Here is a 22928-nt window from a genome sequence, read left to right as displayed (position 1 = left end):
AAGCTGTGCAAGCGACCGACTGAACTTGTTCCTCCTGTGTCTCTCACTTTGTCTCTTTTGACCAATGACTTCCCATCTCAGCCCCTTCCCAGCCCCTGGTATCCACCATTCTACTCTCTGCTTCTATGAGTTCAACTTTTTTAGATTTCCCATATAAGTGAGATTAGGTGGTATTTGTCTCTCTCTACCTGGCTTATTTCTCTTTCTCTCTCTCTTTTTTTTTTTTTTGTTTTTCAGACAGAGCAAGGTGGAGGTTGCAGTGAGCCAAGATGGTGCCACTGCCCTCCAGCCTGGATGACAGAGTGAAACTCTGTCCATTGCCCGCCCTCCCCCCCAAAAAAAACATAGAGTATAGTAAATAGATAAACCAGGGACATAGTCATTTATTATCATTACCAAGTATTAGATGCTGTAGATAACGTACGTGTTAGACTGTTATACGCCTGGCAGTGTAACAGGAGGGATGCATTGTCCTATGGTTACAATGGCCATGACGTCACTAGGGGATAGGAGTTTTTAAGATCATTATAATCTTACGGGAGCACCACTGTATATGTCATCCATTGTTGACTGAAGCATCATTTTGAGGCTCATGACTGTAGATACACACCCACACACACACTTTTTTTATTTTTATTTTTTCAAGACAGGGTCTTGCTCTGTCATGCAGGCTGGAGTGCAGTGGTGCGACCACAGCTCACTGCAGCCTTGACCTCCTGGACTCAAGTGATCCTCCCACCTCCGCCTCCCGAGTAGCTGGGACTACATGCACGCACCACCACGGCTGGCCAATTTTTATATTTTTTTGTAGAGACCAGGTCTTACTTTGTTGCCCAGGTTAGTCTCAAACTCCTGGGTTCAAGCAGCCCTCCTGCCTCGGCCTCCCAAAGTGCTGGAATATAAACGTGAGCCACTGCTCCCACCCCCTCACACACACTTTATATAACACACACACACACACAAACACACACACTAGTTTGGATACTAATGTGAATCTCAGTATATACATATAGTTTATACTCTACATATAAAATGTGTAAAGTACATATGTATATGTGTGTACATATATAATATATGTGTATATATTAACATGTGTATGTGTATAAGTATGTGTATATATGTGTATATATTAACGTGTATGTATATAAGTATGTGTATATATAAATATATGTGTGTATATATTAACGTGTATGTGTATAAGTATGTATGTAGTAACGTGTGTATGTATCTAAGTATGTGTATATGTGTGTATATATTAATGTGTGTATGTGTATAAGTATGTGTATATATTAACATGCGTATGTATAGAAGTATGTGTATTTATCAATATATGTGTGTATATATGTATGTGTGTGTATAATTCTATGTATGCATGTGAGTATATACAGACACACACATCCTTTAGTATCCAAATTAGAATTTTATCTGATGGATAAAATTTATTTTATTTTATTCTCTTATTTTATTCACAGCACTCTTATTTATTCTTATTCACAACATTGCTGAAGGTAAAACTCAACATCTATTATTTGTTGCCTGACTTAGCTATAGATCAAAAATACCTGTTTTGCAATAAGAAAAAGAAAAAGTTGTCAAAACAACTGGATGGGAAAACAATAGAAAAAATTCACATTACTGTTTCCTTTTGAAGATATGGTCGTGGACGTATTCCTCTTTAAGGATAAGAAATTTAAAACTACAGAAATGCTAACTGATAGACGTGTTAAATTCAGACGTACTGGCTTCTGTTTCGTGGAACCTACGTTTATTTCTTCTGCTGTCCCACATTTAATTGATAACAACGTCACTACAAGTATAAAAAAAGGAAGCAGAGTGAGGTTTACGGATGAGCACTTGGGAGGGATTTCAGAGGTCCTGATGGCCGCAGTGTGAGCCAGCCGATGCCTGGTGCTACCCTTGAGCATGAAGCAGGCCGCCTTGAATGCCTGTTGTTAATTGCCAGGCCATGCAATGTCGTTCCTAAGGTCTCTTAAATTGGACATCCTTGGTTTGAGTTCCCAGTCTTGTTATTTACTTGCTGGGTCCTACTGAGCAAATTAACATCATTCAGTGAACCCTGGTTTCTATGTCTGTAAAATACTGAGTAAGTTTGCCAAGATGAAAACAGGAGACAAACTGAGAAATTACTGGGTGTCCAGTTTTATGTCAAGAGATGGAATCGTATTTACCTTTTTCGTCTTTGGTCCGGAATGCAAATGCATTGCACAGGAGCAGAATGACTGGATTTGTTTCTGCAACAAAAAAGGGCAAACAAAACACTAACAGCTTTGCTTGCAGGTTTTCCTAGCAGCTCACCCTCCAGGCACAGTTCTCCAAAATGCAGCAAACTTGTTCCGTGTGTTTCAATACTAAAATAATGTAGAGATGATTTGGGGTATTTTTCTTTCCTGCCCTGTCAAAATTCTGTATACTGACGACACGTGTTGTTTCTTTTGAAGAACGGGGCGAATGATGTGAAACGTCATCGGTGGTTCCGCTCCGTGGACTGGGAAGCTGTTCCGCAGAGAAAACTGAAGGTACAACACATATCAGTGGGTGACTCAGTATGCCCGAGCTCTCCCATTAACAGGGACTGCCTCTGAATCCTGGGACTTCTTTATTGATGGCTGACCTGTAATTAATTTATATAATACAACTATTTGTCTAAAACCGTTCATAAGCCAAGTTCCCCACTCTATGAGTGTCTTAGTGCTAACCATCTACCTAGCTCCCACAAAGGCAGGAGCCACCACACCCAGTCATATACCACATGTTCTTTGTCCATTCATCCCTGGATGGACACTTATCCCAGATTTTGAAGCAGATTTTAGGAGACCTGGCCTGATTCCTGACTAGCTCTGTGACTGCTAAACCCCACTCCCTCCTCTGTAGTGGAAAGCGGTCAACAGGATTACAGAGATAAGCAAGTGTCTAGCACCATGGTCATTGTTCAGTGATGGTGGTGTATTACAAGAATTGCTTGATACCAGGAGGCGGAGCTTGCAGTGAGCCAAGATTACGCCACTGCACTCCAGCCTGGGCGAGAGAGCCAGACCGTGTCTCAAAAAAAAAAAAAAAAAAAAAAAAATCTGGCATTTTTTTCAATGTATAATACTTGTCCATTTTATAAATGAGGAGACTGTGCTCAGAGAAGTTAAGCCGTGTGTGGAAGGTTACACCGCTGCTAAGCAGTGTAACTATCACATGTACATATTTATGGAGGTACATGTTATATTTTGATGCACGCATAGAATGTGTAATGATCAACTGAGGGTAATCAGGGTATCCATCAGCTCAAACATTTATCATTTTTATGGGTTGGGAATATTGCAAATCTTCTAGCTATTCTGAAATATACAATATATTGTTAACTCTGGCCACCCAACTATGCTATCAAACACTGGAACTTATTCCTTTTATCTAACATTATGTTTATACAATATTTCTTCATCTCCCCTTCATCCCCTACCCATACACACTTCCCACCCTCTGGTAACTATCATTCTACTCTCAACCTTCATGACATCAATTTTTTTAGCTCCCACATATGAGTGGGAACATGCTGTGTTTCTCATTCTGCATCTGGCTTAGTTTATTATTTATTATTTATTTTTTGAGACAGCATCTTGCTCTGTTGCCCAGGCTGGAGTGCAGTGGCACGATCTTGCTCACTGCAGCCTCCACCTCCTGGCTACAAGCAATTCTCATGCCTCAGCCTCCTGAGTAGCTGGGATTACAGACACCCAGCTAATTTTGGTATTTTTACTAGAGACGGGGTTTCACCATGTTGGCCAGGCTGGTCTCAATCTCCTAACCTCAAGTGATCCACCAGCCTCGGTCTCCCAAAGTGCTGGGATTACAGGCATGAGCCGCTGCACCCGGCCTGGCTTAGTTTACTGAACATGATGTTCTGCCATTCCATTCGTGGTGCTGTAGATGACAGGATTTCATTCCATTTTATTGCAAATAGTTTTTCATTGTGTGTATGGACCACACTTTCTTTATCCATTCATCCGTTGGTGGACACTTAGGTTGATTCCATATCTTGGCTTTTGTGAACACTCTGAACTGCATATGTTACTGATGGGAGTGCTCAGTGGTAGTGTTTTCACCTTTGCACTTCAGAGTCAAAAGAATGGAGAATGCTTAGAAGTGCTTATTCCCTGTCCTCAGCTCAGACCAGAGTTTCTGCAGCTGGAGCCTGGGATGATACGCTTCTTCTTTTTTTTTTTTTGAGATGGAGTCTCACTTTGTCACTCAGGCTCAGGGTGTAGTGCAGTGGAGTGGTCTCAACTCACTGCAACCTCCACCTCTTGGATTCAAGTGATTCTTCTGCCTCAGCCTCCCAAGTAGCTGGGATTACAGGTGTGTGCCACCACATCCAGCTAATTTTTTTTTTGTATTTTTAGAAGAGATGGGGTTTCACTATGTTGGCCAGGCTGGTTTCGAACTCATGACCTCAAATGATCCACTCTCCTCGGCCTCCCAAAGTGCTGGGATTACAGGCGTCAGCCACTGGGCCTGGGCTGGTGCATCATTTTGTTCAAAGTTTTACCTTTTCAAATACTTTTGTATTAAATTGCATTAAAAAAACAATTTGAATACGTTTTATCTATCCACATTGGTCAAAAATCAAGTCAATATTAAAACACATATATTGCCAAGTCTCCCTCGTACCCCCTCCAAGCCACCTGTAGGTAATTATCCTTTAATTAAGTTTTTCTGTGTCTCCTTCTAGAGTTTCTTTGTGCTAATAAAAACCCACATGGATACATGCATTCTTACTTTTGCCACTCATTTATACAAATCTAGAGTAGCGTAGTATGTACATTATTATAGTCTTGCTTTTTGCACTTGACTGTATAATCTGGAGACCTGTCTACATACCTGGCTAGCTTCCTCATTTTTTTTTTTTTTTTTTTTTGAGACGAAGTCTTGCTCCGTTGCCCAGGCTGGAGTTCAGTGGTGCGATCTCGGCTCACTGCAACCTCCGCCTCCCAGGTTCAAGCGATTCTCCTGCCTCAGCCTCCCAAGTAGCTGGGATTACAGGCACCCACCACTATGCCCGGCTAATTTTTGTATTTTCGGTAGAGACAGGGTTTCTCCATGGGCCAGGCTGGTCTCGAACTCCTGACCTCAGGTGATCCGCCCACCTTGGCCTCCCAAAGTGCTGGGATTACAGGCATGAGCCACCGCGCCTAGCCAGCTTCCTCATTTAAAAACTGCATTGTATTCCATCACATGACTGTACCATAGCTTACTTAATACTATATATGTATATATTTTGAGACAGGATCTCACTCTGTCATTCAGGCTGGAATGCAGTGGTGTAATCATGGCTCACTTGGAGTATCGACCTCCTGGCCTCAAGCAGTCCTCCCACCTCAGCCTACTGTGAGTAGCTGAGACTGCAGGCACACAGCACCACACCCGGCTAAGTGTATTTTTTGTAGAGACAGGGGACTCCCTGTGTCCCCCAGGCTGGTCTCAAACTTCTGAGGCTCAAGCGACCCTCCCGCCTCACCTTCTTAAAGTGTTGGGATTACAGGTGTGAGTCCCCACACGCAGCCTCATTCACAATATTTTAATTCAAAGATTGCCGCGTTCATAAACGAAGGGAAGACAGCTTTAGTGTTTTGCAAATCATTTTCATTTTTAGGTACGGTGACAGAAATAAAGGGGTGTGTGCAGCATCCAAGCGTCCCGTTCCTTTGTAACCATGCCTTTGTGCTTTGGCCATGTCTCACAGCCTCCCATCGTGCCCAAGATAGCTGGCGACGGCGACACTTCCAACTTCGAAACTTACCCTGAGAATGACTGGGACACAGCCGCGCCTGTGCCGCAGAAGGATTTAGAAATCTTCAAGAATTTCTGAGGACAGGAGCTCACATCTGGAAGGTATATCTTTATATTTAGTAATTACCCAAAAATGAGACTGACTCGAGCCCACATCCAGTTGAGGCTGCGTTTACTGAGTGGGGCTTAACCTCATGCACACAGAAGTCAGCAGTGAAGCAGAGCAGAGGGGAATGATTCCAAGGGGCAGCGAAATAAACACAGCCATGCCTGTGACTCCAGGTCAGCATGTGACCATCAGAGGCATCAGCATTACAGTCCAGAATCCATCTTCTGCGTCAGAACCTGCACATCTAAATAAGACCGCTAGGTGGTTTGTGTGTGCCTGAACATTTGAGAAGCCCAGCTCCTCTGGTCCCTGTTCCAGAAACCCTGAGTGACAGGCGAGCTTCCTTACAATAATTAACAAGTATTTTCAAAAGTCTCTTTAGGTCTCCTTTGGTTAAAAAATAATAAGAAGAAATATGCCCTCATAGGAAATTTGCTAAGCTTAATTGAAGATGACTGGAAAAGGATTTTGAGAGTATTACTTCTTTGAGTCTTTGAAGGTCTATTATTATTTTTTAAATAATAATAATATTTTTTAGAATCCCTCATGAAATTTGCTAAGCTTTAATTTAAGATGACTGAAAAAGGGTTTTGACTCTGTTATTTCCTTGAGCCTTTGAAAGTCTATTATTAGTTTTTAAGTATGGATTAAAAAGAGCTTTCAGTTACTCCTCAATTCTAAATTGCTCGGTTATATGGCTTCAATTAGATCTTTCTTCCTGTAACACACGAGCAAGAAAAATACCAGTGAAGCAAAATATTGTCAGTGAGGTGTCTGTTCATTGACATAGCTTGTTTTTCCCATTTTGATTTCCATTCCCGTAATTTTCCTGTAGTCTTCCCAGTTATGTGAAGTGGAAAGCCAATTGGCTAACCAACACCATTCGAAACAGACACCAAATGTCACAGTTGCTGATTGGGGAGAGGAACCAACCTGCTGAAAGACATGGTGAATGAGAGCCCTCCATCCTGGGCGGGTGTTTACATGGATGTACCAAGAGGAAAACTGGATACAAATTAAAATAATAGACAACAAAATGATAGAGGAATAGGTGGCTATGACCTTGAGAAAATAACCTGTCTCCGTCGCATGGCTTCACCTCTCAGTATGTGATGAACGCTTTTACAGTGGTGACTGGTTTGTATTAACATGAGAGCGTGTAACTTTATCACCTTCATAAATGCTCATGAAATCCAGTTGTAGGTTTTAAAAATCATAAGATGTTCCTGAATGTGTTTACTTCTTTTTGTTTCTCTGGTCTACTTTGGGGCTTAGATTTTAGCTGACTTGCCCATAACTTCTTACAAATTGTGTCTCTCCAGGAAATCTTTAAAATGATGTAAAGACTTGGTTTGCTTTAGTATGAAGGACCCCTAGTTGATAAGCCACAAAAATAGAACCTTTCTCTAATAGAGACCCCTCAATTGTAAAATTTACTTAAAGAACAAAAAAACTTCCATTTGATGGATTTTTGTTGTATAAATCAGTGAACAGTTTCATTACATCCTGTCCCCAGCTGCCCCTACTTTCCCTGAAAAAGATTGCACACATAGGAATAACCTTTCTCAATCTGGTATGCATTGTTGAGGAAGTATGTGTAAGTATTATTTTTGCTAAGTGGAATCATTTTTAATATAGTTTGGCTAGTGGTCAGGGCTCTGTTTAATGAATTTTTTTTTTTCTTTTTGAGACAGAGTCTCGCTCTGTTGCCCAGGCTGGATTGCAGTGGTGTGATCTCAGCTCACTGCAACCTCCGCCTCCTGGGTTCAAGTGATTCTCCTGCCTCAGCCTCCCGAGTAGCTGGGATTACAGGTGCCTGCCACCACACCAGGCTAATTTTTTTGTATTTTTAGTAGAGATGGGTTTCGCCATGTTGGCCAGGCTGGTCTTGAACTCCTGAGCTCAGGCAATCTGCCCACCTCGGCCTCCCAAAGTGCTGGGATTACAGGCATGAGCCACTGTGCCTGGCCCAGATGCAATATTTTAATCCATCTCAGTAATTTTATCAAGTAATTTGCACACCGAACGCATTCCTGGCATTTTCAGCAACGAGCGGTTAGTTTCAGGAATTTTATGCAGGAAGATATTTCTTCATGAAGCCAAATCTTCCCCTGTAAATAAGACACCAGTTCAGATGAATCACTGCACTTGAGGGCAGCTTAGAAACTATGCTTTAGCCGTTCATCTTTGTTTGAATCACCCCGTATGCCTTTCTGAGTGTGGAGGAGAATTTAAGAGAACTGACTCACTATGTCTTTTGTTTTACTTTGTAATAACATATTTTCTGTCTTGCTGTAAGGTTCTCTGAGGAAGCATGTTGAATTGGGGATCCCATTTTTCTTGTGCAGTTCATCATCTATTGGTGGATAAATTTATCTATTTATGGATAAGCGTATGATAGAACATTCTTCAGGCTGGTGGGTGTGGTGCCTCCTACCTGTAATCCCGGCACTTTGGGAGGCCAAGGTGGGAGGCTCACTTGAGGTCAGGAGTTTGAGATCAAGCCTGGGCAACATGGTGAGACCCCATGTCTACAAAAAATGAAAAAGTTAGCCAGGCGTGGTGATACATACCTGTTGTCCCAGCTATTCTAGACGCTGAGGTGGGAGGCTCGCTTGGGCCTGGAAAGTTGAGGCTGCAGTGAGCTGTGATTGTGCCTGTACTCCGGCCTGGATGGCAGAGTTAGACCTCATCTCAAAAATGAAAACAGGGCTGGGCGAGGTGGCTCACGCCTGTAATCCCAGCACTTTGGGAGGCCGAGGCGCATGGATCATCTGAGGTCAGGAGTTCGAGACCAGCCTGGCAAACATGGTGAAATCCCGTCTCTACCAAAAATACAAAAATTAGCCAGGCGTGGTGGTGGCACCTGTAACCCCAGCTACTCAGGAGGCTGAGGCAGGAGAATCACTTGAACCTGGAGGCGGAGGTTGCAGTGAGCTGAGATCACACCACTGTACTCCAGCCTGGGCAATAAGAGCAAGACTCCGTCTCAAACAAACAAACCAAAAAAACCCCTTACCTTTAAAACATTCTTCATTTCCTTTTTATTGGCCTCTCCTTTTAGAATTCAGGCTTATGGATCCTTGCAAAAAGAATTACAAAGAGAAGTTTTCTTCGTTATCACTTAGGGGAAGGAAACCTTTGTATTATCATTGAGATGATGATGATTACAAAATTCATCCAGTTACTGAGAAACTCACAGAATCTTTTGTCCTGTTTCATGCTAGAAACAGGAAGATTGGAATCTGACTGGAACAAAGAACTGCACCTAAGCAGACCAGAAGCAAAATGTCTTCTTCACGGCATAAGGACATCTCCACTTTTCTCTGTACCTGTGTGTATAGAAATAGATCAGAGCACAGTTGAAATTCATGGAACTGGCATTATTTAAGCAACTGGAATTCCACACTGTAGGAAGGTTTTGAAAATTGGTTGTAGATTTTATCTTATCCTTTAGTGTTGTGTTCCTACTGTGATGTCTTGATTTTTGTCATAGACTTAAGTTGTAAGTTTGAACTGGACTTGTTCGATTATAACCACAAATTGTGTGTGTGTGTGTGTGTGTGTATGCCTGTGTGTATATATAGAAGTCATTATGGCAGATGCACAGAAATTGTGCAGTGATGTAAATGTTCATACTTTACAGAGCCTATAATTTTTATTTTTCAATGTGTTTTTTCAAAAATCTCTTCTCGGGGACAACATCTGAAGGGTATGTTGCATGCATTAAAAAAAAATCATCTCACATGCATTTTATAGTTTGGGGGAAGAAAATATCATGGGGAGGTCTACCTTCAGTATCTTTAGTGCTTCCTACCTGGTAACTTGAGACTTTAAAATAAGAAACAAAGAGAAGAAGATATGGGAGCGAATTTATTCCAAGAATCTACAGTGACATTGAAGTTGTTGGAGGAATGTACTGTATTTAAAAAAACCTTCTGTGACATATTCAAAAATTTCATCTGAGCTGGGTGCAGTGGCTTGTTCCTATAGTCCCAGCACTTCGGGAGGCTGAGGTGGGTGGATTGCTTGAGCCCAGGAGTTGGAGACCAGTCTGGGAAACGTGGTGAGACCTCATCTCTACAAAATACAAAAAAATTAGCTGGGCATGGTGGCACATGAATGTAGTCTCAGCTACTCAGGAGGCTGAGATGAGAGGATCACTTGAGCCTGGGGAGGTCCAGGCTGCAGTGATCCGAGATCACACCACTGCATTCCAGCCTGGGTGACAGAGTGAGACCCTGTCCAAAAAAAAAAAAAGAAGGCAATGGCTTTGCGCTTTTGAAGATGGATTGAAGAGAACGTCCACCTTAAGGCTTTAAAAGACAGTGAAGCTGGGTGCGGTGGCGCACTCCTGTAACCCTGGGACTTTGGGAAGCTGAGGCAGGAAGATTGTTTGAGCCTAGGAGTTCGAGACCGGCCTGGGCAACATAGCCAGTCCTCATCTCTATAAAAAGAAAAAAAAATGTTTAAACACAGTGAAATTGCAGCAACAGAAAATAGCCACCCTTTTTCATCAGTGACCTTTCCTTCACATAGAGGTCAACTCAGTAGGTGAGAATAATTAGTAGGTTCAGCAGAATAAACTCTTTACAATTAATAACTCAGTGGAAAATGATGTTCAGATGGTGAAATGTGGAAATGTTTTAGACAACTGTATTTTCAGCCTGTGCTTCTCACTCACCATCCTGTTGGGATTAACAGTTGAGGGCCATCGCTGTCTAAACATTTAGCATGCAGTTTCCCATCAGTTTTACCATGAATGTGAAAAGGTGAAACTGGTGCTGACTTCGGCAGCAGGTATACTAAAATTGGAATGACCCAGAGGAGATTAGCATGGCCCCCTGCATAAGGAAGATCCGCAGATTCATGCAGCATTCCATATTTTTTTTAAAAAAGGTTAAACTGTGCACCGAGATGTGGAACTAGAAGGAAAAGCATTAAATCTCGTGTTTGCTGACTATAAAAGTAAATGATAGTGATATTATTGAACATTCTACTTTAAAAACTATGACTAAAACCATAAATGAAACACTTGAGCACACTTTAAAAAGTACATAGACCCATGAGTCCATATGCCTATTTTTATGTTGTCTGTTTTATTATCCAGGATTTCATTTTGAGATGAGAATTAGCATCAGGAAAGCCTGAAATGCCTTAATTGTGAACTGATATGCAGGAAAATGAGATATGCAAGCACACTGATGACCTTGTTCTTTACGGACATTGTAATCAGCCTCCAGCCACACAGAACAAATGAGAAATTAGAAGCGATTCCAAGAACGTGTGATGGTGTGAAACCCACTTTCGACCGTCACACACATTTCAGCATTTGAAGTGACACAGGCTACCTGGTAACTGCCCATGGCGGGGTCATAGTTTAAATGGCCCAATGTCATGTAGAGGTTAATCAAAATGAGCTATAAACATGGAGCAATCACTGTATAATTTTAAAATAGTTTACCTGACCAGGCATGGTAGCTCACGCCTGTAATCCCAGCACTTTGGGAGGCCGAGGCAGGTGTATCACCTGAGGTCAGGAGTTCGAGACCAGCCTGGCCAACATGGCAAAACCCCCATCTCTAGTAAAATACAAAAATTAGGTGTGGTGGCGGGCACCTGTAATCCTGGCTACTCGGGAGGCTGAGGCAGGAGAATCGCTTGAACCTGGGAGGCAGAGGCTGCAGTGAGCCGAGATTGTGCCACTGCACCCCAGCCTGGGCAACAAAGCGAGACTCCATCTCAAAAAATAAAAATAAAAAAAAATAAAAATAGCTGACCTGGGTGGGCATTCCAAAATTTTCACATAGATGATCATGTGAAACAATCACTGTGCATAATGTGGAGGAAAATTCATTACAATCATCACAAAATTTGTATCAGAAAAACATTAGAAATTTACTTTGCTTCATGTAATTTTATGAGTTGGCAGTATTTTCTTAAATTGGAATACTATAAGAGAATAGGACACGGATATGTTACAACAAGAAGTATATTGGGGCAAGTCTTGTTTTTCTGAAGGGAAATGCCACCAGCCTGCTTTCATAGGCATTGATAAAGGCAGGAAGGAAATAAAGTCACAACCGAATAGTACACACTGTATCTACTGAATTCTTCTAATTCCTTCGCAACAGAACTCTAAATCCTGCTTAGCCTAAACATATCTATAGCCAGCGATGGGCAAATTATATTTGCTGTCAGCACGATAGAAGAAGAAGCAGAAACCCCCTAGCAGTGGGGTAAGATTGCGCGCTTCATCCCCTCAAAATGCTGTTCAGCCCCACTCCCGCTCCATGCCCTCAAACAACTGCACAATCACTTGTTAGTGAGTTTCTCATTCAGCGTTTTGTTTCTTTCTGTCCATACTTAAAGACCAAATCATTTGTTTGCTTTGAAGAAAAAGCAAAAACAAGAACAAAAACACCAAATCATTTGAAATCACTATCCATTAAAAAAAATCACCAGTGGAACTAAACAGTTGAGTGGTTTGGGATGTGTTCGCCATTTCTGTGTTTGACCTACATGGCCTCTAGTTCTTTGGACCATTGTAACTGTGAAACTATGGCTTCATACTGTTAAAGACCCCAAGGCTCAACTCTGTAGCCAGGGTGCACCTCAGGCTGCACAAATACCACACCAGAATGTCACAGTCATTCATGGCTCCAGCTACTGAGTGAACAGGGTGCAAGACAGCACTGGCTTGGGTTTTATTTTTGCAGCCAGTTAACTTTGCATCAGGTCTACACAGTCCTTGCAGCCTTTGATTTCTCCAGTTGTAGAGATTTGAAATGGGGTGCCCGGGTTCCTCTCATTTTTCCTTCAATCTACCTAGCATGCATTTTACACACATTGGAGGAGTCGTATGCACTGTTTTTCTGTTGCTGATGGAGGCAAGAAGGTCTTCTAATTCGTCTAACTTAAACGGATGGGATTCACTTAACAAAAGCAAGAAGAAAAGCACACGAACAGGTGTCTTAATGCATTTGGATAGTTTCTTTGCGGGGGGGGGGTGTGTGTGTGTGTGTGTGTCTTGGTGAAGGTGAGGGGCTGTATTTTCACCAAGCCTTTTCATAATCAAGTTTGGTTTGCAAACCTTATGGCCTTGCACCCCGCAGAACAGTCCTTCCTAATAGCAGGGATGCTCTGTCATGGTTTTCTGTAAATTATCGTGTGTTGGGAAGTTCTGTTCAGGCTTAGTTTGATCTTCCATGGTGGAGACGTCTGTTCTGTATGTAAAAGGCATTACAATTGTGTTTTAGCAGATGAGATTTGAAGCCTTTCCACAGTCCTTGTGCTCTGAGATGGCTGTTGAGCTCTGCTCAGCTGTCGTAGCTGAATTCTTTTTTTGCGCTGAACACTGGGCAGCCTCACCATGTTGCCAACGTGCTTCTGGGGCCCCTTGACTGCCGCCGGATACCGCGCACACAGGCAGAGTGCCTTTGCAGGTTTGTGCACCCCTTGGCGAGCCAGAACTGGGAACCCCGTGGGGTGACCCCGCCTTCTCATGGGGGGTCGGGGAGGGGAGTGCCTATTTTTAATCCTGTCTGTTTGTTGCACAATGGAAATCACTGTGATTTGTACATATGCCCTAGGAAAATTTTACTGCTGTCTAATTTATGTAATAATACTGTTGATTCCAGGTTTGTTTAATAAAACTTTGTATCTTTTCAGAAGTCTGAGTTTCATCTGCTTCTGTCTCCAAACAAGCTGTAGCTTTGCTCCTTTGGTCTAATCCAGGGATGGGCAATTATCTGTAGGGGCCATATGGTAGATATTTTCTGCATTGCGGGACACACAGTCTCTGTTGCACAGAGTGCAAACAAGCTGCTATAATTAGGCACGGAGGTGCACGCTTGTAATTCCAGTGCTTTGGGAGACCAAGGCGGGAGGATTGCTTGAGCCCAGGCGTTTGAGACCAGCCTGTAACGTAGCAAGACCCTATCTCTACAAAAATTAGAAAATCTGTCAGTAGTGGTAGCACGAGCCTGGGATTGCTTAGGAGGCTGAGGTGGGAGGGTCACTTGAGCCCAGGAGTTTGAGCCTGCTTTGAGCTCTAATTGTACCAATGCCCTCCAGCCTGAGTGACAGAACAAGAACCTGACTCTTAAAAAAACAAAAATCAAAAAGCCCCATAGACAGTATGTAAACAAGTGGGCATGGCTGTGCTCCAATAAAGTTTTATTGACAGAAATAATCAGAGGGCCGGATTTAGCCCGAGGGCCAGCATTTGCTGATTCCTGTTGTAGTGTGATGTTGACTTTGCAGATTGGCTTCACAGGTTGTTAAAGATGTGCTGCCCTCATCATCACGAATGAGTAAAATATTTTATTGCTTGCTCTTATTACTCGCATATTTGACACCCAAGTTTCTGAGTGACATTTGCAGCTTGCTAAAAACATCTTGACTTCGTACATTGTAAAATCAATTGATTTGTAATTTTTGACACTCACATAGCACTTGCTATTAGCAGAGGCTGAAATATTACGCCCAGCTAAGGGTCAAACACAAGCCCGTTTACTTATGACCAAGCTGTCCCTGTTCCCATCTTGGAATTCCCTGGGGAAGGGAGTCTTCCCATGGGCTGGTATGGCTGTTCAGGGTCTGGTTCAGGGACCACTCGGGAGTTTCTGTAGCATGGGTTCTTGGTGAGTGACAGTCTGATTTGGGAAAGGATACGGAGTGTTTGTGTGTTTGTTGGAAGGCTAGGGGAGGGATCTTGAAGCCCCTTCGGCAGAACAAACATGCTTTGTACTTTGGGGTAAGATTGCTAGAGATTGTCCAGGGTTGTGTCAATTATGTGTCATAGATATGTATTAATATTTAGCCACACCCTGTTGGAGCTCTCTGACTTTCCTAGAAGTCAGGCTCATCTTGTATACTTATTGAAAGGATCAGATAACCTTCTTCCGAGGGTGTGAAGGAAAAATCATAGTTAGGTGGACCCCCCTCATCCGGGTATCGCTTCGCAGAGATGGACAGGAATCGCTGGAGTTTTTTGTTTTGTTTTGTTTTGTTTTGCGACTGAGTCTCCCTCTGTTGCCCAGGCTGGAGTACCCTGGTGCAATCGCAGCTCACTGCAGCCTCGAAGTCCTTCTCTCAAGCGATCCTCCCACCTCAGCCGCCTGAGTAGCTGGGACTACAGGTGTGCGCCACCACACCCAATTAATTTATTTTTTATTTTTATTTTGTAGAGATGAGGTCTCCGTATGTTGCCCAGGCTGATCTCAAACTCCTGGCCTCAAGCAATCCTCTCACCTTGGCCCTGCAAAGCACTGGGACTGCAGGTGTGAGGAATTGCAGTTTGGGGAGCACCCGTTTTATGCGGGCAGTGAGATGCACATTGTTACATGTGTGTGCAACAAAGTTATCCTTCAATCCTTAAAATACTGCAACGCATGGGACACCTGCCCGCTCTAACCACTGCTAAAAGACAAAGCTGTTGACACGAGAACTCAGCAGAAAACAAAATCACAGAGCTAAGGTTTCCATTCTGTCTGCTCCTGCTCACACCAAGGTGCTAAACAACACTTCAATAATAAATATGTGTTACATAAGCATAACAGAATAAATATATGACTATAATATGTAAAGATATTAATGTACATTTATTACATATTATAAAATTAATGTAATAACAATGTAATTTATGTTAATATATATTTTAATGTATTTATGCAATACATGTATATTTAATATATACAATATATGAATATGTTACATTAACATACAATATATTTATACACAATATATATTAAAGTACTATATATTAAAGTGCTGTATATGAATATATGCATGTACTATATTCATATACAGCATTTTAATATATATATTATACATAAGTATACTATAATATATAGTATAGATGTATAATATATATAATGTATATACCATGTAATTTATATAATATATATGTTTAGTATAATGTATAGAATTTACATGTTTATTATATATAATATACTTAGACATTTATTAAAGAACAGCATTCTGTATTTTCTGACAAAAATATTGCATGCCAGTTAAAACCATCAAATGCTGAAGACCTACCATGAGTATATTGATGAGGGAACTGGAGATTTGATGTTTTGTTATAAGGCAGAAAACCATGATGTCCTAAAACTAGTCCGTCAACCCTTCTGTGGATCCAATTTTTTTAAAAAAAATTAATTTACATTTTTATTGACAAATAATACTTGTACGTATTTTTGGGGTACATACCAATGTTTGAGTAAATATAACGCACAGTGATTAGATCATGCTAATTAGCAAATCCGTCAGGCATCTCAATCAGGCATCATTTCTTTGTGTTGGGAACATTCAATATCCTAGATTTGGAACTGTGTAGTATTGTTAACTGTAGTCATCCTACAGGGCTATAGAACACCAGAAGGTATTCCTCCTGTCTAGCTGTAATTTTGTATCCTTTAAGAAACCTCGGCCGGGCATGGTGGCTCATGCCTGTAATCCCAGCACTTTGGGAGGCTGAGGCGGATGGATCATGAGATCAAGAATTCGAGATCAGCTTGACCAACATGGTGAAACCCTGTCTCTACTAAAAATACGAAAATTAGCTGGGAATGGTGGCATGCGCCTGTAATCCCAGCTACTCAGGAGGCTGAGGCAGGAGGATTGCTTGAACCCGGGAGGCAGAGCTTGCAGTGAGCCGAGATCGCGCCATTGCACTCCAACCTGGGCGACAGAACGAGACTCCGTCTCAAAAAAAAAAAAAAGCTCTATCCCCTCCTCCCCCCACCCTTCCCAGCCTCTAGTATCCCCTGTTCTACTTTTTATTTCTGTAAGAGCTACTTTTAGTTCCCACGTGAGAGAGAACCTGTGAAATTTGCCTTTCCAGTTCTGCTTATTTCACGTAACATAATGTCCTCCAGTTTCATCCTTGTTGATGAGAATGACAGGATTTCATTCTTTATTAATGGCTGAATAGTATTCCATGGTGTATATATGCTACCATATTTTCTTTATCCATTCATCTGTTGCAAATTTATTTTATTATATTATTTTTGTTGAGACAGGGTCTCATTCTGTTGTCAAGGCTGGAGTGCAATGGCACGATCACAGCTCACTGCAGCCTCGACCTCCCAGGCTCAAGCCATCCTCCCACCTCAGCCTCCAAAGTAGCTGGGACTACAGATGCACCCCTGCCATGCCCAACTAATTTTTACATTTTTTTGTAGAGGCAGGATCTTGCTATGTTGCCCAGGTTGGTCTCAAACTCCTGGGCTTGAGTAATCCTTCTGCCTCAGCCTCCCAAACTGTTGGGATTACAGGCTCTCACGAGCCACCATGTCTGGACTTGCAAATTTATTTTACTAGGCAAGCTGCCTTTGAGAAGTCCATGAAAGAGACCATTTTCTACACATGTAAAGCTGCAATTCAATTGTTAAAATTCTGATAAAAACCAAAACATGAGATCTACCCTGTTAAATTTTTACGTGTTTAATCCACATTGTTCCCCATGAGCTCTGTCTTGTCCAACAGATCTCCAGAAATTTTTATTTTACATGACTGAAACTTTACACCCATTAAACAGCAAGTCCCTATTGTCCCCTCTTCTCAGTCCCTGGGAACCACCGTCAACCACCCCCTACTCCAAAAATCAGAGAAGACACAGGTCTGCACACCTGGGTCTTAACTTTCATCTGAAACATTTTTAGTTCTCAAGGACATCACGGAGAATAGATTCATGCTTTCATATCTAGTTATAAATGTCTGGCTTTGAGCCGGCTGCATACTCAGCTTTTAAAATCCCCTTGGGGGCAACGTCTCGGAAACGCACTGGCTGAAAAACAATTCATAACGAATCAGGAATTGTGCGGAGGCCGTTTTAAAATGAGTGCCTTGGAAAAATGAAGAAAAAAATCTACAAGAGGCAAAGTTTAAAAAATGATGTCATTCCAGTAAGTGGGGAATGAAGAAAGGTAATTTGGTCTACAGAGTTCAGAGTTCTTGTTCTTTTACACTGGGCTTGTTTTTAATTGAACTGATGAATAATGACCAGAATGCCTGAACATCTAGAGCTGGAAAAAGCTGGCCCTGGAGAAGGTACATCATTCGTTATTTGTGAAAGTCAGCTACAGTAGTCGGTACAGGATACAGTAGAAGTATCCATTTCACTGTGGACAGATGTTTAGATGCCTTTTCTTTTGTCTTGGGATTTTTCTTTTTCCCACCCAACCCCACTCTACCTTTTCTCTAAGAAAAGTATCTGGTAACAATCCAACATGGGAAACTTCTGCTTCTTTCAAAAATATAATCTTTAAAATAATGGGTGCTTAATAAGAGATTCTCCAAGCTACTATTTTTCATACCTTTACCGTGGCCACAATGAGAAATATATTGTGCATATTTTACAGAACCACCCGGACTCACATACATACAAACGCACACACGCCCGTAAAACTAAAGTTGAACAAGACAATCCAAACTTAACAATATTAATAGTGTAGAAACAGGCTTATCAGATATGAATTTATTAATCATGGTTACATAGAGCACTGTTTCATTTCAAATTATTGTTAATATGAGTAGAGACCTGCAAAACTGAATCCATGTCCCTTTCTTGGGTCTTGCTTAGTGTTTGAAAAGCACTTTTCTATTAAAAAAAAGTGACAGCTATGCACTCCGTATCTCTCTGCTTTTCCACATTAAAACGGGACTCAATATTGGTGATTTCACAAGGCAGCAAATGCCAGCTAGTCTTGAGAGGAAACTTGTTGCTTGCTTTCTCATGACATCTGTGAATTAAAAACTCGAAACCATTTCATTTCCATTGTTTGATATGGCACACAACAGCTTCCTGGCCAAGATATGCATTTTGCAGTACATTTATTAGAATAATAGTATTCTGGCATTATGTGAGTATGATTTTCTTTTCTCCAGCCCCTGTTTCTAGACTTTGTAAATTTGTACATTGACAACTAGTTGGTCCAGCTTCTTAGGTCTTTTTTTTTTTTTTTTTTTAAAACAACTGCTGGGCCCAAAGTGCCGTTGATATTACAGGTTGCCATTACTTTTTATGAGCTAGTTTGCGATGCCAGTTGGATGGATTCTCTTTTCCTAACAGCAGTGGAATATCTGTGTCAGCTTCTGGCGGCCGATGACTCTGTAGCCAGTCCATTTGAGAGACTTCCAACTCTCATGGAAGATCTGGGTGGACGTTGGAGTTCTGGATAGGTTTGTGTGTTCTCTTTTCCAAGGGGAAAGAAATGGTGGTGGAATTGCATGTGTCTAACTCTTAACTATTTCTTATCAGAGTTTTAGTTTTTGTCGGCTTACGAATTCATCTTGTCTCAGTAACAAAGTGTCAACAAAATGTACTGAAAAGGGTTGTCTTTTAAAAATGGCAAGATAAACTATTCCAGTGAATAGTTTGCAAACTAGAGAGATACAGTTCTGGAGAACAAAGAGAGGGTTTTTTCTTTCTTTCTTTCTTTTTTTTTAAATAGAGTTCCTGCCCAAGGTTCCCACTGGTTTGCTAGGCAACTGAGGAATGCAAACTTGTTTAGTTCTGATTGGTTGCTGCTCGTTGAGTTCTGACTGGTTGACACTCATTGGATTCTGAGGGGTTGATGCTTGTTGAGTTCAGACTGGTTGACATTCGTTGGGTCCTGATGGGTTTGTGCTTGTTGAATTCTGACTGGTTGATGCTTGTTTAGGTCTGACTGGTTGACACTTGTTGAGTTCTGATTAGTTGGTGCTTGTTGAGTTCTGATGGGTTGGCATTCATTGGGTTCTATCTAACTGGTTGATGCTCATTGAGTTCTGACTGTTTGACACTTGTTGGACTCTCATGGGCTGATGCTTATTGAGTTCTGATAGGTGGACACTTGTTGAGTTCTGATGGGTTGACACTTATTGGTTTCTGATGGGTGGGCACTTGTTGAGTTCTGATGAGTTTGGCACTTGGGTTCTGATGAGTCAACACTTGTTGAGTTCTGATGAGTCAACACTTGTTGAGTTCTGATGGGTCGACCCCTGATGAGCTCTGACTGTTTGACACTTGTTGGGTTCTAACTGGTTGACACTTACTGAGTTCTGACTAGTTGATGCTTGTTGAATTCTGATTGGTTGACACAGATCACAGTCTATTGATTGATTCAGGCTGCATGAATAGGAATTGACAGTTGTGAAAGTCTCAAAGTTGTAAGAATGTTTGGGTTTTCCAGGAACTTAGAGCACATGTGTGAGCTCTTGTCAGCAAATGGCTGCTTGACCCTGTTTTGAATTTAGTCCCATTGAGTGACTTGGGATCCACCTTGAAGCACTGACTCCTTCAGGGTTCACAGAAAATGTAGGAGAACCTGCCATTTTAACCATTTGCCTATATCTTGATCCCATATCTTTATTTTCTTACTCTTGACCTGATTTGGCCTAACGTTTTCCATCATTTTATCTTCACTGAAGTTTAGCTTAGTTTTCTGCTCTTTAAATGTGTTCCTTAAGTAATGACAGATCATCCTCATTCTAGGCTCCAAAGATAGTAATAAGATGTACTCTTTCTAGACAGGTGGAATGAATTTTGATAGCTCAGTTTTTTTTTTTTTTTTTTTTTTTTGGAGACAGAGTCTCGCTTTGTTGCCCAGGCTGGAGTGCAGTGGCGCGATCTCGGCTCACTGCAAGCTCTGCCTCCCGGGTTCACACCATTCTCCTGCCTCAGCCTCCCGAGTAGCTGGGATTACAGGCGCCCACCACCATGCCTGGCTAATTTTTTTGTATTTTTAGTAGAGACAGGGTTTCACTGTGTTAGCCAGGATGGTCTCAATCTCCTAACCTTGTGATCCACCTGCCTCGGCCTCCCAAAGTGCTGGGATTACAGGCATGAACCACCACGCCCAGCCTTTGATGGCTCAGTTTTAAAAAATTTATATCTTTTTGAGGGGTTTGGTTAGCCTTTCAAATTTGAATTAGTCAATATTTTAAACGGTTTAATTATTAAAAAAAATTTTAATATTATAATATGTAAATATTGTCATGTTTCGTATGGTAAATGTTACAGCATTTGTGACAATGAAAATAAGTCTTAAACATATCCCAGAAATAAAACCACTTAATCATGTGTAGAGTTCTCTTTACCAGTATCTACTTCGGTCATCGTTTTATGGGCTTCACAATTCTATTACAATTTATAAAACTTGAGCTAGGCAACCTAGTAAGACCCTGTCTCTACAGAAAATGAAAAAATTAGCTGGACGTTGTGGTGCATGCCTGTAGTCCTAACTACTCAGGAGGCCGAGGTAGGAAGATTGCTTGAGCCCAGGAGTTAGATGGGGATGTGGATGTGGATGTGGATGTGGATGTGGATGGATGGATGGATGGATGGATAGATAGATAGATAGATAGATAGATAGATAGATACAGATGAATAGGCAGATGATAGATAATAGGTTGATAAGGATAGATGATACATTGTTAGATAGAGTTTCTCATGCAAAAGCCCAGGGTTTCTCTAACTGAGCACTACTGACATCTGAGGCTGGATGATTCTCTGTGGTTGGTGCCATTCTATACATTACAGGATGTTGATAGACATCTTTGGCTTCTACTCCCTAGATACCACTATCCCCCTTGGCCCCCACTCCTGTGGTGACAATTAAAAATGTCTCCAGACATTGCCAAAAGCCCCTGGGAGGTAAAAATCTCCCCTGGTTAAAAACCACTACTTAGAAAAATAAGATTGGGGACCATTTGGGAGCCATGAACACAGAGCAAAACAGAAAGAACCAAGACTCAAATGGTGATCTTCCTTTAAGCTTTCACAGCAAGATTAATCTTCATGCGAAAGAAGATCCTGGATCAACAGGGTCATCCTCGAATTTTGAAATTTATGACATATCATGCCCACATGCCAAGCCAAGAATGTGAGCTCTTGCAGTGTTTTACTTGGATGGGATTAGAGCCACCGGGTAGAAAAACTGCAGACAAGTTTATCCAACCAGATGGCTGCCAAGATCAACAAAGAGGTGCCAGTGCACTGAGAAATAGAAAAGAGGTATAAAGATCTCTCTGGAATCTTCGTTCTTGCAGTGGGCATTTGAAGGATATTTTTTTTTGATGGGTCACCTTTCCTTTCTCTGAATTGATCTCAGAATTTCTACTCAATGTCGCCAAGTCAACATCTGGTCTTTTACCAAATGGAAAATATTTCTATGAGCAGTGTAGTGAATTGTAAGTAAGAGTCTGGGGTGCTTGAATGTGTCTTGAGCTATGAGTCAGAGACCTGGGTCAGGTTCTGCTTCTCACTGGGGCCATCGTGGTGGACATGTTTCTTAGCTGTTCTCTGTATTAATGGATCCATTCTTCAAATAGGGGCAGTAATTATTCCTGTGGGCTCCCTTTCTGATCAGAAACCTCCAGTAGCTCTCTGTTGCACTCAGAAGGCAAAATAATATCATAACAACAGTATAGAAAGGTCTACATGATCTGCTGTCAGTAATATCCCTGAGTCTCTCTCCAGGGCATCAGCTCCCGATGCCTGGACTCTTTGCCGATTTAGAACACATCCCATAAGCTCCTGCCACGGGGCCTTTCCACTGGCCCTTTTCTCTCTTCTAGATACCAGCATAGCTTTTGCCTTCGCCATCTTCAACTCTTTGCTCAAATATCTTCTCAATTCCTCCAGCACTTTATTTAAGATTTCAACTTGATTCCAACACTCTCTACCACTATCCCAACTTTATTTTTTTTCCTCTCTACCACTGAGCACTTTCTACTGGTTTGTACCCTTTTCTTATTTACTTTGTTTATTGTCTTCTTCTTCCCACTAGAATGCAAACTGCAGGCAGGCAAGGAGTTTGGTCTTTGGTTGGGTTTATTGTCATAATCATATTAGTCATAATCATATAATATAACTATATTAGTGATGATTCTCCTTATCACCATGCATAGCTGCTGTGTTTTCACTTGCAGTCATGGTGTGATATTCTACTTATGGATAAGGTGCACCGTAATTTATCCAGTTGCCTGAGGAAGAGAGAATTAAGTGGTTTGCCATTTTTACATTACAAACAAT

The 22928-nt window shown here is 41.6% G+C and overlaps 1 protein-coding gene and 1 non-coding gene across 6 annotated transcripts in view; both read left to right on the top strand.

Moving 5' to 3' along the window:
* Window positions 1-22928, top strand: part of LOC129025077 (cAMP-dependent protein kinase catalytic subunit PRKX-like) — a 306342-nt gene that overhangs the window by 245082 nt on the left and 38332 nt on the right. For 3 of the 5 annotated variants that reach the window (XM_063660080.1, XM_063660076.1, XM_063660079.1), the window contains 3 exons: window positions 2460-2537; window positions 5750-5898; window positions 9133-13578. In XM_063660080.1, the coding sequence (XP_063516150.1) occupies window positions 2460-2537; window positions 5750-5875 (204 nt within the window). In that variant the 3' untranslated portion in view covers window positions 5876-5898; window positions 9133-13578. Of the gene's footprint in view, window positions 1-2459; window positions 2538-5749; window positions 5899-6740; window positions 7580-9132; window positions 13579-22928 lie in introns of those variants that run through there. The other 2 variants (XM_063660077.1, XM_063660078.1) reach the window with 2 other exon arrangements.
* LOC129025506 (U6 spliceosomal RNA) lies at window positions 10688-10794 on the top strand. The gene has a single exon (XR_008497261.1). It is a non-coding gene; the product is annotated as a U6 spliceosomal RNA (small nuclear RNA).

Source organism: Pongo pygmaeus, chromosome X, assembly GCF_028885625.2.
Source record: "Pongo pygmaeus isolate AG05252 chromosome X, NHGRI_mPonPyg2-v2.0_pri, whole genome shotgun sequence".
Classification (NCBI taxonomy): Eukaryota; Metazoa; Chordata; class Mammalia; order Primates; family Hominidae; genus Pongo; species Pongo pygmaeus.
This window is presented reverse-complemented; position numbering and strand designations above follow the sequence as displayed.